General features: G+C 35.4%; 1 protein-coding gene across 2 annotated transcripts in view; it reads left to right on the top strand.

The window, feature by feature from the left end:
* Window positions 1-15,000, top strand: part of LOC106873512 (vesicular glutamate transporter 1) — a 400,771-nt gene that overhangs the window by 354,594 nt on the left and 31,177 nt on the right. For both annotated transcript variants that reach the window (XM_052973285.2, XM_014920898.3), the window contains exons 6-8: window positions 1,892-1,978; window positions 3,557-3,687; window positions 5,592-5,744. In XM_052973285.2, coding sequence (XP_052829245.1) covers window positions 1,892-1,978; window positions 3,557-3,687; window positions 5,592-5,744 — 371 coding nt within the window. The remainder of the gene's footprint in view (window positions 1-1,891; window positions 1,979-3,556; window positions 3,688-5,591; window positions 5,745-15,000) is intronic.

Here is a 15,000-nt window from a genome sequence, read left to right as displayed (position 1 = left end):
TTATTTTCTTCGTGTCGATTTAAAGGAAAGCAAATAGCTAGTTATGATTTAGTAGATGCATCTGTGTTTTATTGGTCGTCATTTCACTTCAGGTTAGCTACAAATATTGACTGAATTTCTTCTGCACTACGACTGGTAAATTCATTTTGCATTTGTGTTGATAAACACATTCTATTGTTTTTACATTTCTTCAAATATTTTCAAAATTGGTATAAAACACAGTTTTCCACTCAATGAAATCATTAAAAGTTTCTTAAATCTCTGTCAAGCTGCAGTTAATTAATTCAAAGCACGCTAAGTAGCAATGAGTAAAATAAACCTCTTCACATATGTATTTAACACATCCGTGTACATTCAGATGGAGAAAGGCTTTTGTCAGCAAATATACTTTTTGCTGTTTACATATAACAACAAGATTCTTTAGTCAATTGTGAACGACTTCTTCGGTGTCAATAACTGTTAATGCATAGCCATGTATATACACCAACCTTACAGTGTTTTCACACATAATCTATTAAAATAATTTCTCCTCCGAAACAATTATTGAAGAGAAGGTCTTATCATTTCTGAGTGAATACAAATGTGTTAAAGGTTTTTGTAAATGTTCGAGTTCCTCTACAATACATGGTCGACAAAGTGATGTCTAGTTTTTGATCAGTTGGATAGGTATGTGTAATATTGGTTTTTACGGTTTGGCACAAGGCTAGGAACTCTGGCGGAGTTGGGTAAGTCGATTAGATCACCCCAGTGCTGAAGTGGTACTTAATTTATCAACTTCCAAAGGATGAAAGGCAAAGCCAATCTTGAGCGGAATTTGAACTCAGAGCGTAAAGACAGACGAAAAGCCGCTAAGCATTTCGTCAATCATCCTAACCATTCTGCCAGCTCCCCGCCTTAAGTACGTGAAATATTGGTTTCACATCTTGGTATAATGCCAGTTATTTTGAGGGAAGGATAAGTCAATTTTGATGAGCATAGTCCTTAACTGGTACTTATTTTATCGATCCCAAAGGAATGAAAGGCATAGTCGACGTCGGTGGCATTTGAACTCAGAACATTAGATCAAACAAATTACCGCTAAGCCTTTATACCGACACGGTAACGATTCTACCAATTCGCCATCTAATGTACGTGGATTATTAAGAGCATTATTTCCTTGTTTTGTTCAATAAGCTGCTAGTATAAGTGTTCAATTTTTTCTATAGACAGAGTTTTCCTTAGCTAACTAAAAAATTAGCACATTGCTGATTGCACTGGTTTCATGTTTGATGTTTGTTGCGTTATTGCTAATTATATCACTGTTATCACCTGAAGTATTTTTCCAATCACAGAATGAAACAGGTGTACATTCTTATTAGCCGATAGCTAAGCATGGAACGTTTATGCAGTACGCTTCATCAGCTTCAAGTGAATATCTTAAGCACTGAAATTCAATTTCTCATGCTTGCAAATATATGCACTAATTGATAACTTTTGAAAACATAAGGTTGCTTGAAAGACACTGAATGGTTGACAAAAGGGGAATTCTTTCAGTTTTCGCTAAATGAATTTATTTCAACTTAACGAATGAAGAAAACACAATCAACTTAGCCATCGGTAAATTGATGGTGTTTAGACTTCGACTTGCACTCTACTTTACTTTTAATCAAATTATCATCAACAAACTCAACAGGTAAAAGTACATGGTTATCGTGTAGAGGTAGTGTTATAAAATATGCATATAAACAATCATCAGCGGCAAATTGAAAACGATAAATATTTATTAGTACACTTATTAATTCGGAGAAGAATGATATTTTTGCAGAGTTACATTTATCATGAATTCATCTGACATCACAACAGAAATTCCATTGCCATTTGCTTTTACATTTCTCGTCTTCTAATATTTTAGGTTCGTACGCAGGAGCAGTATTGGGAATGCCTTTATCAGGCCTTCTCACGCAATATTTAGGTTGGCGTTCTGGCTTCTATTGTTTTGGTAAGTATGTGCTTTAAAATATTAGATACCACATACACGCATACACAGCTAAAACTCCTCAACACGCATGCACACGCGCGTGCACACATGCACAAACGGTTTAAACATTTGTCGCAACGATAGTCATTTTGTGTTTATACACATTCTAGACATGCGTACTAAGTAATTTTGTTCCTTAAATATATAACAGGACGCGAACAGACATTCGAAAGTCTAAACTCAGATGATGAAGTACACTGAAAATAAGACAATAAATTACAAATGAGACAAATTTACGTTTATTTTGTTGAAATTATCTTCGAGAGTTATTAATTATGAATTATCACATTAGTTTTGTATGATAATCTACTTCATTTTCACAGATTATTAGATTACATCGACCCTAGTATTTAACTGGTACTTATTTTATCGAACCAAGAATGATGAAAGGCGAAGTCGACTCTCAGAATTTGAACTCAACGTAGAGATGGATGAAATGCCGCTAAACATTTTGCCCAGCGTGCTAAGGATTCTGCTACCTCGCCGCCTTTAGTAATACAAATAGTAGTAGGAGATTTTCCGAGAAAAATAAATAACCAAGTTGCAGAATAGTTATCTAAGTCTCTATGAAAGCTGTTCTGGGGAAAAACTAGAACACATTACAAAACAAGAGAATAAGAAAAATCAGGAAAAATCACATACAATACTAATTACAAAAATTATATTTAATACACCTTTAAACATAAATAGAGCATCTAACATAAGTATAAATATGCCATCTGAAATCTTTTTTCTACAAGCTGAGAAACTATATTGTTGACCGCAACGGCCAACTTAGTTGATCATTCTCCCATTTCATAGTTGACCTGGACAGGCTTCAGGTACACTCCTGCGGTTTTCTTGGAAAATTCTTGTTTGTAAAATTACTTGTCATCTGATGACTACAGGCTTTTCTGTAATGTTCTCAATCTTCTATTTAAAAAGTTACGTAAGAAACAGTTGTAATGTGTTGCCGATTATCCATCGTATGTTATTATTCATTTCATTTTAATACAACAAGGGAATTTACTTCTCGGATACCCTAGAGTATACCAACAACGTACTATTCAAAGTAACACGTGAGTTGGACCAACTCCTAGGCGCCAAATACTCATAGGGTCGGTTTTTCTCTGTGTACACAACCGACATATCCTATTTGATACTCACCAACCATAGGCTGGAACCACGGAGATTGTCCAATTCTACCTGATGCATATCTTTTCAAGTACCTGATTCGATCTGAATCCTTACTTTAGTGTTTATATATACATGAGTGTGCGTGTGTGTGTGTGTGAGTGTGTGCGTGCGCGTGTGTGTGTGTGTGTGCGTGTGTGTGTGTGAGAGTCTGTGTGTGTGTGTGAGTGTGTGTGTGTGTGTGTGTGTGTGTGTGTGTGTGTGTGTGTGTGTGTGTGTGTGTGTGTGTGTGTATTTTTACGTGCCTGTTTGTCTATAAACATTGTTCAGTATATGTCTGCCAGTTTGCTTTTCTGAAGACTAATCTAATTATCTCACTTTATATTTATTCATTCATATACTTGATTCTCAATTACATTTTTGTAGGTATGATGGGTATAATTTGGGGTATATGTTGGTACCTGCTATCTCATGAAAGGCCATCAACACACCCTCATATAACAAAAGAAGAGCGACATTATATAGAATCCAGCATAGGGGAACCTGCAGTTGCTATTGTAAGTAAAATCATAGAATTTCTGTTTTAGCTTTCTCTCTTTTTTCTCTCTCACTCTCTCTATTTCTCTCAATTTTGTCTGTCTTTATACATCCACTACATATGTGGAAAATTGGTGTGTGTTTGTTTGTGGCGTTGTTAGTTAATTCCTCCTACATCGTTTTATTGATTTTGATGAAACTTGATACTTGAGTAGAACGCATGTCTGGAAACCTCGTGACATACTTAGATTGTTGAAAAATCCATAATCCGACCCCTGGAAGGGACCTTTATACCTACCTCATATAACTAATTTTTTTTAAACACCCAAGGGAAAAAACCTATAGCACCTTTACAATATTTCTTTTAAATACTCAAGGGAAATAACTCATTTCATTGTTTATGTTCGATTACTTTGAATATTGATTTTTTTGTGTCCTATTTCTAATTTTGCAGACAATATCACTTTTATACTTTATTTGACACGTGAGAAGTACTCATGTCTGGAAATCTTGTGACATACTTAGATCGTTGACAAAAATCGATAATTAGGCCTTTCAATGAATCATTCTATATACTACATATTACTAATATTTTATTTGAACAACCCAAGGGAAAAAACCCATACCACCTGCACATTTTACTGATGCGATCAATATTTGATTCTCACAATCAGCCGACCTAATTCTGCATTTCACTACTCACAGTTTTGAACTGCTAAACATTATTATTGCACTTCTGTAATTTGAATCTTAAACCTTAAATACTTCTTTCATACATTTCTATACATACATACTTTTTTGAATGTCCATTACTCTGATAATTCTGCATTTTTACAGTTACACTTTTTCCTTGACAGTAGATACATTTTTTTTATTCCACACCGTATTTGTTGTGGCTTCATGCAGGCATAGCGTGGATTTGATCCTCGAATGCCAAATTTCGCTTAACACTTCAACAGCAATTTTCTCACAGTAAAACAATAGATTTTCTATGAATGACAGCAGTTATATAGAGTTCCCAGATACTCTAGTTCTTATGAAAACCTGCTTTCTCTTTCGGCTGTCGGTGGTCGAGTTGTTTGGATAGTCTGGTAACTATGATCTTTGTGAAAAGCTTATAGAGCTGTGACGAGAGACATATGAGGCGATAGTTGTTTAAATCTGCTTCATTATCCTTCTTCTGAAGCAGGATATTATCTGACTCCCTCTACATTGAGGGTACGAAGATTTGCCACTCATCTTCACCTCTACATTTGAATATCTCTGTTGTAACGTCATCGTTCATCGGAGCTTTGCCTCCTTTCATCAGTTTAGGGGCGTTTTCAATTTCATTGATCATAATAGTGGGACTACTTCCAGCATTTGTGAACGTGTGGGATTGAGTTTCCCTAAAGATTTAAGAAGGTTAGTGTAGACGTTTTTGCATTCTTCTTTCATCTTCCCTTTCTTTAACCCCGAGAGCCCATCCTCATTCTTAACCACTGTTACGTCTCACCTCTGAAGTGTCAACCTTCTCTTGCATCTTCTTAAACTTTACGTTTCCTTTGCAGCTTGCATCAATTTCTTCAGTTTATAATTCTCGAAATCGTTTCTTAGATGTCATTTGATTGCTTTGCAAAGAACAGAATACTCAGAGCAAATTCTCTGGCTACAGTTCATCTATATTCAAGCGTCTCTGACAATCACCCACCCCCACTCCGGTTGCTGGTTTAGTTTCTCTCTACCACAGTAACCGGCATATGAAACAAATTGTGTTTTCTTATATGTACAATTACAAGTGGTGTGACAGTGACTTCGAAGTATGCGTGTTTGTCAGTGTATGTACGTATATGCATATATCACACATAACTATAGTGTGAATGCTGATTTCATCATCTTTATAAATGATTATAATTCATCTCTTTTCTTCATTTCCTCTATACAGACCACGCATAATACGCCATGGAAGAAATTCTTTACTTCTAAACCAGTCTACGCTATCATGGTTGCTAACTTTTGTCGTAGTTGGACATTTTATTTATTAATTATTGAACAACCGACATACTTCAAAGAAGCATTCCGTTTTAATGTATCTCAGGTAAGTTTAATTTGTATTTGTCTTCAAATTAAATTTTCCCAACCTTTATAAAACTAAGAATCGAAGATAACAAGCGAGTGCAACCAGTAAACACATTTATTATTATTATTATTATTATAATTATTATTAAAACGGCGAGCTGGCAGAATCTCTAGCACGCTGGACGAAATGCTTAGCGGTATTTCGCCTGTCGCTATGTTCTGAGTTCGGGGTCGATAAATTAATTACCAGTGAAACACTGGATACAATGTAATTGGCTCATCTCCTCACCCAAAATGGCTGCCCTTGTGGCAAGATTTGAATCCATTATTATTTTTGTTTTTTAAGGCGGTGAGCTGGCAGAATCCTTAATGCGCTTGGGCAAGATGCTTAGCAGCATTTAGTCCGTTTTTACCTTCACATTCAGCTAAGGTCGACTTTGCTTTTCATCTGTTTCGGGGTCGATAAAATAAATACCAGTTGAATAATACTGGAGTCGATAATCTAGTACCAGTTGAGCACTGGGGTCGATGTAATCGACTTTTCCCCTTACATGAAAATGTTGAGCATGTGCCAAAATTTAAAACCATTATCATTATTATTATTATTATTATTATTATTATTATTATTATTATTATTATTATTATTATTGTTGTTGTTGTTGTTGTTGTTATTATTATTATTATTATTATTATTATTATTATTATTATTATTATTATTATTATCATTATTATTATTATTGTTATTATCATTATTATTAATGCTATTATATAAGTACAGAATCGATTTTGCGGAATCTTTTGTTCCAAAGAATTACCAGATTACTGACTTTTACTAATCAGAGGTTGTCACCTTCGTTAACAAAATTCTGAATTAGACAAATTTCAAATTTACTTAAATAATTAAATTATATAATTTATGAATGAGAAAGTGCCTTTCAACTAGTGTGACGGCCGTAGAAATTTCAAGATCTTGCTCGGAAAGTATTCCGGATTATGAGAAGCTCAGTGCTATCATCATTCCAAACATCCTTGTTGTACCTGTGTTATTTTGTGTAGTATATGCATTTCGAAATAAAAAATTTCAATCACACACACACACACACACACACATATATATATATATATATATAAATATTGGATCATCCCATAAGAAGAGGGTGGGCAGAAAGAGAAAGACAAAGAGACAGTAACAGAGAGGGAGAGAGAGAGTGAGAGAGAGAGAGAGCGAGAGAGAGAGCGAGAGAGAGAGAGAGAGAGAGAAAGAGAGAGAGAGAGAAAGAGAGAGAGAGAGAGATGGCTTTCAGAACGCTACTGAATCACCTATAGTTTCCCATCGTTTTGGACGAGTTTTCTATTTTTACCATTCACTAAACAAAGAGCAACACGTAGAATAAGAATACACAGAAGTCATAAAAAGTAATTTATAAAGTAAAGGAAATAAAAACCAAAAATGTGAATTAGAAGATAAATAGACCAAAATCAATCAATGACAAAACTTATCAATATATAAAATCTTAATTTAAGAAAAAAACCCTTATTTTGTCCCTTTTTAAACATAGACATGTCTTACCGTTCATAAAAATGGAATAACACCATAAATAACAGCCAAAATGGAAACTAGAAGGATTCCTTCTCTTTTGTCTGTAAGTGATAGACTTAGGATGCGTGGTCAACTTATTGCCCTAGTGGGATAATAACTTGTCTGCCGTTCTACTCATAATTATAGCTGCCTTTGGTTCCCATCAGAGTTACTTAACGAGTCATAAATAAATTATTAATTTTGGCCTATTTAGCTGATAATTTACAATTTTTTTTTTTTTTTTTTCATTTATTTATTTTAGTATTTTTTTATGTCTTGTGTGTATTTCAATCTTCGTGTTTCTCTTTATCAAGGGAATGCTAAAAGTAGAAAATGCGTATAAAACATATTGATGATTCAGCAATACTCTGAAAGCTACTCAACTGCAGATGTGCAAGCTAAACAACTGGATCATATGTAATATTTATATACCAATATATAGGCACAGGCGTGGCTGTGTGGTAAGAAGTCTGCTTCCCAACCACATGGGCCAACCAAACTCTTGTGAGTGGATTTGGTAGACGGAAACTTAAAGAAGACCGTCGAATATATATATATATATATATATATATATATATATATATATATATATATATAATATTTTTATTTGTGAGTCTGTATTTCTCCACACCAACATCGCTTGACAGCCGATGTTGGTGCGTTTATGTCCCTGTAACATTGCGGTTCGGCAAACTACATCAAAAGAGTAAGTACTAGAGTCTTACAAAGAATGAGTCCTGGGTTGATCCAGCATGGCAACAATCAAATGAGTGAAACAAGTTAAAGAATAAAATAAATGAAAGAATGTTTAATATACGAAACACACAGCAACATATACATGGTATTAATGTACGGAAATACTAATTTGATATGGATTAAAGCCTGTTCATTCCATCTTCTACCATTATAAATTATAAATTATAAATTATATACATATATATATATATATATATATATATATATATATATATATATATATATATATATATGCGTGTGTGTGTGTGTGTGTGTGTGTGTGTGTGTGCGCGTGCGTGTGTGTGTGTATTTGTGTGTCTGTGTTTATGTCCCCATAACATAGCGGTTCGGCAAAAGACACCGATAGAATAATTACTAGACTTACAATGAATAAGTCGATTCCTTGACTAAAGCCACTGCTCTAGCATGGCCACAGTAAAATGACTGAAACAAGTAAAAGAGTATATATATATATAAATATATATATATATATATATATATATATATATATATATATATATATATATATATATATATATGAAATAGGAGATTATTATTTGGATTTTAATTTATTCTTCACCAAACTCAGACAAACGTGTTACCGTCGTGAAACCTGGATTTTCTCCACTTGAAGAGTTTCGGTATTGGTCTGCAACCCGACAGCAGTGTTGATAACCTAACCCAGTGTTCAGTTTGAATAGTTCTTCGGAAATACCCTAACTTTGTACCCTACCAGGACCTAACACACACAGACACACACACACACACATACACACACACACACACACACACACACACACACACATATATATACTAAGGGCGTATTTCAGCTTCTGTTTACCAAATCCATTTGGTTCGCCCCGGACTATATTAAATACTCTCGTCTCAAAACTCATGGTTTAAAAGCGAACTTCTCACCACACAGTGAAACCTGCGTATAATGTGTATATGCATTCAAACAGAAATGTACACGGATAGAGACACACTATAAGTACGCATAGCTAAGCATCCACAAATGCATACATTCTTTGTGCTTGTCTATGCGAGTGTTTAGGTATGGCAATGTGAGTTTTTAGATGTTAGAGTTTGTAAGAGTGTACTCATTGTACGCGCGTGCATTAACAAACACAGCCATCACCGAAGATATTCAGTTTCAGCCTAATGATTGATGACAAGATTTTATGTAGAGTTATCGACTGCGGTTAATATCTGAGAATACTCTATCACTCAGAATAATATCCATCAGCGATATCTGATATTTTGATGATGTTTGATACTGATAACCAAATATATTTTAATCTTCCGACAAACACCTTTTAGCGACTATTTCTTTTACATACTTACACACACATGCATGCTTACATTTACATACACACTCCGGACATTCATACATTATATATACATTATATATATATATATATATATATATATATATATATAGATAGATAGATAGATAGATAGATAGATAGATAGATAGATAGATAGATAGATATAGATATAGATATATGCGTGTGTGTGTGTGTGTGTGTTTGTGTGTGTGATTGTGTGTGTGTGTATGTATGTGTGTTTGTGTGTGTGTATGTGTGTGTGTTTGTGTTTGTGTTTGTGTTTGTGTATGTGAGTATGTGTGTGTGTGAGAGAGAGTGTGTGTGTTTGTGTGTGTGTGTGTGTGTGTGTGGTAGGGACGCTGCTATTACATATGGGGTGTTTTAATCGTCTGAATCTGGCGCGGCTAATTCGTTTCTATCTCTGATCAAAGCTGATATTTGACTCAAGGGGAGAGTGAGAGAGAGAGAGAGAGATAGAGAGGAGGGGGTGAGAAAGTGATAGATAGAATTAGGCAGGAAGAGAGAAAACGTTGATCCAGTACTGGGTTCTTGCTGTATTCAAATACCCACAAGAAGAGAAACCGAGATTCGTAAAACCAAGTTTATACTACGATAGTATTCGAGTTTAGAGCGGTGAGAACCGGGGCAAATACATACCGTAATTCAATGAATCAGATATGCTAGCGCCTGTACCAATTGACTTTATGACGTGCACACACACGTATCCACACATGCACATACGCACAACACATGTCCATATATGCACATACCCACCCACCCACACACACACACACACACACATAGAAGCATACACACGCACACAAACACACACACACAAACACAGAAGCATACACAAGCACACAGGCATACACTTACGCGCACATGCACGCGCACGCATACCAACGTATCCAAACTCATGACCAGTACTATAACACAAATATGCGCACATACACATGCACACATATACGCACGCGTGCATACACACACACAGTGTGTAACTGAAATTCTCTTGCAATAATAATATAAAATACTTATTGGCTAAAATTGTAACAGCCAATCAAAATTAGAATGCAATAATACTATATAAACAAATTTCATATGCGTTCATTGCCATAAAATATATATCCCCCGAGCAATCATTGTCAGAATTAATTTGAGTTAGAAGTATTTAATAGCTTTTTAACAACTGTGAGCAGTAACCCTTCTGTTCGCTGGAATCTAAAACTACATTTCTGAGGTTAAAGCCTGTTATTTAAAAATTTGACAATAACCTTGCAATTATATGAAAGCATAGCGCATTGATGTGACCCTCATTCTGTTTCTGCAGAAGAGCCAATGAAAGAGGCTTTACAGATTCAATCATTCAGCCAGTGAGAAATGACTGTTACATCTTTCAATCATCTATTGTCGGTGCAGAAAGTGAATGTGACCTTGAATAATATAATTTTGTGTATAATACTTCGAAATAAATAATGGAAGAGAATCATAGCAGGAAAGCCTTTGGTCACTGTCATTATTATTTTGTTGTAGGCCAAACCACAAAAACGATCGGCTTGAGTGAAGGAATATCTCATGCAATACTTTCTGACCTTATTCTGAAAGATTTGTGGCCAAATATTAGACTATTTTCCCTAAGGAGCAGATACTGTGGTTAGGGCTAACGAGCTCGCTTTGCAACCACGGGGTTTCTAGTTCAATCTCATTGCATTGCATCTCAAGACTAAAAGAATATGTTTCTGAGCTATGACCGCCCTCCTTGTATGTATATGTATATATATATATACAAAATGAAATTTGAAATTTTACAGATATGTGTAAGTGTGTATGTGTGCACGCCTACCAATTATTTTTTCCACTTTAATTCTCAATGTAATTTTAAACTGCAGCATCTGAAAGTTACTTGTAGAAAATTATATAAAACATCCATTTTTCTGAAAGTTATGATGAAAAATAATTAGGGATGAACACTTGTATAGTTGTGCTCATAGAAGTTTCAGCTGGTAGAGTATGGTGGCAAACGCAAAGGACACTGAACCATTGCAGTAGGAGTAGTAGAAGAGAGACACAGAGAGAGAAAGTGAGGGAGAGGGAGAGAGAGGGGGAGAGTTAAGTGAGAGAGAGAGAGAGAAAGAGAGAGAGAGAGAGAGAGAGAGAGAGAGAGAGAGGAAGAGAGCAAAGAGAGAGAGAAAAAGAGGGAAGGCGGCCATAACACGCTGATGCATTTGTAACTGTAACCTATCGATTACCGATTACTTGCAATTTAATCGGATTATCTTTCTGTTGACACCTTGGTTGTGTTCGTGCGCGCGCGCGTGTGTGAAAGTGAGCTTAGAATCGGTGTCGTTACGGAAAGTTAGAATATCTTGCGGGATAAAGTAGTTTGTGATCTCTTCATTGAGGTAGTGAAAGAGGTGAGCTGGCAGAATCGTCGGAAAAAAGGCTTTGCGATTGTATTTGGAGTCATTACATTCTCAGTTCAAATCAAATCTAGGCGGGCTTTGCCTTTCATTCTTACGTGGTCGATAAAATAAATTCCAGTTGAAGAAAGGGATAGATGCAATCGACTAATTCTCTGTCCTTGTGCCTATACTTGAAAGAATATACATGTGTCGGTGTGTAGGTGTATGGATCTATCTATCCATATATATGCATGTGTTCGCGGTGCGAATATGGCTGTGTGGTCAAGCAGTTTGATTTGCAACCAGTGGCCGGGTCCAATCATCATTCGTAGCGCCTTAGGCAAGTTGGGCAAGTAGCTTCTGCCGTAGTCCCAGTATGACCAATGTTTTGTGAGAGAATTTGACAGAGCGCGGCCGCGTACCAGCAAGTTGCATGTATGTGTCTTTGTATTTGTCCGCAGCATACCTCCGCTTTGCAGCGTGTTAGTTTGCTTATCTCCCCATAACATATCAGTCCAGCAGAAATACGATCAGAATAACTGCTAGTCTTTAAAAAGTGGCCTGGGAGCAATTTGTAAGAACGCAGTCCAATGACTGACAAACGGAAAAGATAAAATATTATCTCTCTATATGTGTGTGTGGTGTTTGTGAGTGGTGTAAGCCTTGTGTGTGTGTGTGTTTACATCTATCTATCTATCTATCTATCTATCTATCTATCTATCTATCTATCCATCGATCCATCCATCGATCCATCCATCGATCTATCTATCTATCTATCTATCTATCTATCTATCTATCTATTTATCTATACAAACACACATACAGGTATATATATATATATATATATATATATATATATATATATATATATATATATATATGTGTGTGTGTGTGTGTGTGTGTATATATATGTATATATGTCTAAATATAAATATATATATATGTGTGTGTGTGTGTGTATTACAGTGGGGTAGGCCAGTTTATGGGGTTACCCTGAGTTTCCCGCTCATAAGGGGTTTAGCCTTACGGCGTATTTTCAGACTCTTAACACTGCTGGCTTGAGACCTCTTTAGAATATCTTTTAAAGAGGTCACAGACCAGCAGTGTTTGGTGCCTGAAGATACGCTGTAAGGCTAAACCCTTTATGATCGAGAAACCCAGAGTAATCCCATAAACCGATCTACTCCACTATAATATTAACTAGTCTACATCTTAGATTTATGTATCTCTACAAGCGATATATATATATATATGCATACATAGATACATATATATATGTTATGAGATGCAATGGTGTCAATAAGACTCAAAGGTGTCAGGTAATGTTGAGTAAGTGCTATAGTCAGACTATATTTAAGCTCCAGGTTCGGGGATTACAAACTCTATGCTTGGAATGATCAATTTTAAATACTATTGGAACTTACTCACAAGGTACAGGAATCTTTTATATATACCATTCTGCCTAAAAAATGGAATTACAGATACAATATCCCTGCATATCTCACGTCTACTTTCATTCCTCCACTTCACTCTCTATTTCATATGTTATCAAGAATAACTATTGCTTAACCTTTTTCTCACACCGTCTCCGATGAAGGGATATATAAAATATCCCAGAAACCGCTGTAAGACCTATTTATAAATGTTCTGAAATCTTTCACAACCTTGGATTTTCATCTCATTCTGTTAATTTGTTTATACACACACACACACACACACTAACACACACAAACACACATACACACACATACGCACAAACACACACACACACAAACATACACACACAAACATATATATATCTTAGAATTCGGTAGGTTAGCGTAGCTAAACCTTAACTCAAATATTCAATACTGAATGCAGTAATTTTATCGAAACAATACCACTAATCTTATCCACTCTACTAGAAATGTCAACAGGGTATATTTTTCCTATAGTGTAATTTATAGATAACTACAAGCAAACTCGAATGAATGCATGCACTGTTATTTCAATTGGAGAAAAGAAAATGAAAATATATGTAAAAGGCGCACGTTGAATAATCAGTGTGATATTTAATTAAAATATGATATAAAAGTGGACGACCTCGGAATTCCTGCTATGTAACGTTCTTATCAACATGTGAAAGAAAAAGAAAATCAATGCCGGCTTATTTTCTTGCTTTTTTTTTTATTAATTTTTAAATGAATGATTTCAGGTGTCAGCTTACGTCAAAGATAAGTAACGAATATATTTTTAGAATAATCCACAAGGTATTGTAACAGATGCATAGAATGAGAGGAAAGGGGAGAGAAAGAGTAAGAGAGAGAGAGAGAGAGAGAGAGAGAGAGAGAGAGAGAGAGAGAGAGAGAGAGAGAGAGACGGAAAGTGAGTAAGAGAGAGAGAAAAAGCAGGAGAGAGAAAGAGGGGAAATACATCTATCTATCTGCTTCTGATGAATTTACCATTAAAGGGAGAGAATCATTTCAAGGGTGCACTAAATACATTTTTTTATCTGTTACATTTTTTTCTCTTATTTGTGCTACTGTTAGTGTTGTTGTTGTTTAGCCACTGGTCATTCTTGATTTAGCAAACCCATAATCAAAATCTTATCAGTTGTGACCATCCTAACCCGTCGTTCTCAGACACAGTTTATCAAGGGCTACATTGCGTTAGACGTTAGAATCTGAAATTTGTTTGCTATTTCTAGCACGCGCAGTTACCACGTACAAACTACTTTTTTTTTGTTATCTATAGACCCCTTTGATTCTTGTTTTGCCCAGAGGTGGGGACCTCACAGCCATTTGGTGTCTAAAAACTCCTATGATATTTTTATGATTAAACATTATTGGGAACTGTATAAAAATATGTTGAGATATTATGTGTATCGTAGAAATAGAACCACTTTATAGCGCATAAATTTTAACAGCAAACTCTTATATTACCTCCAAGGATCATACGGACCCCTCAGGGCCATTGACGTAGACGTTTCCTTATAACTAGCTATCGTAGACCATTCACAGCTTCGTCATTCCTGTAAATGTGATGGTAATTTAAGAACTAATCTTTCGTTACTTTGCAATCCTAAGAGATATGCGTTTAATAATGACATGAAAAACACCATTCCAGTTCTTACTTCCGGAAAAGATTCCTCTGCGGTTCTTCAAACAATTATACTAGCTGTTATCTCAATCTCAATATCACGTCAGAGAAACAAATATACATGTACTTGTTACATACAAGCATACGCCAATCAAA

Source organism: Octopus bimaculoides, chromosome 15 (assembly GCF_046866305.1).
Source record: "Octopus bimaculoides isolate indiv1 chromosome 15, ASM4686630v1, whole genome shotgun sequence".
Classification (NCBI taxonomy): Eukaryota; Metazoa; Mollusca; class Cephalopoda; order Octopoda; family Octopodidae; genus Octopus; species Octopus bimaculoides.
The sequence above is the reverse complement of the archived record's forward strand: the minus strand, read 5'-3'. Positions and strand labels throughout refer to the sequence as shown.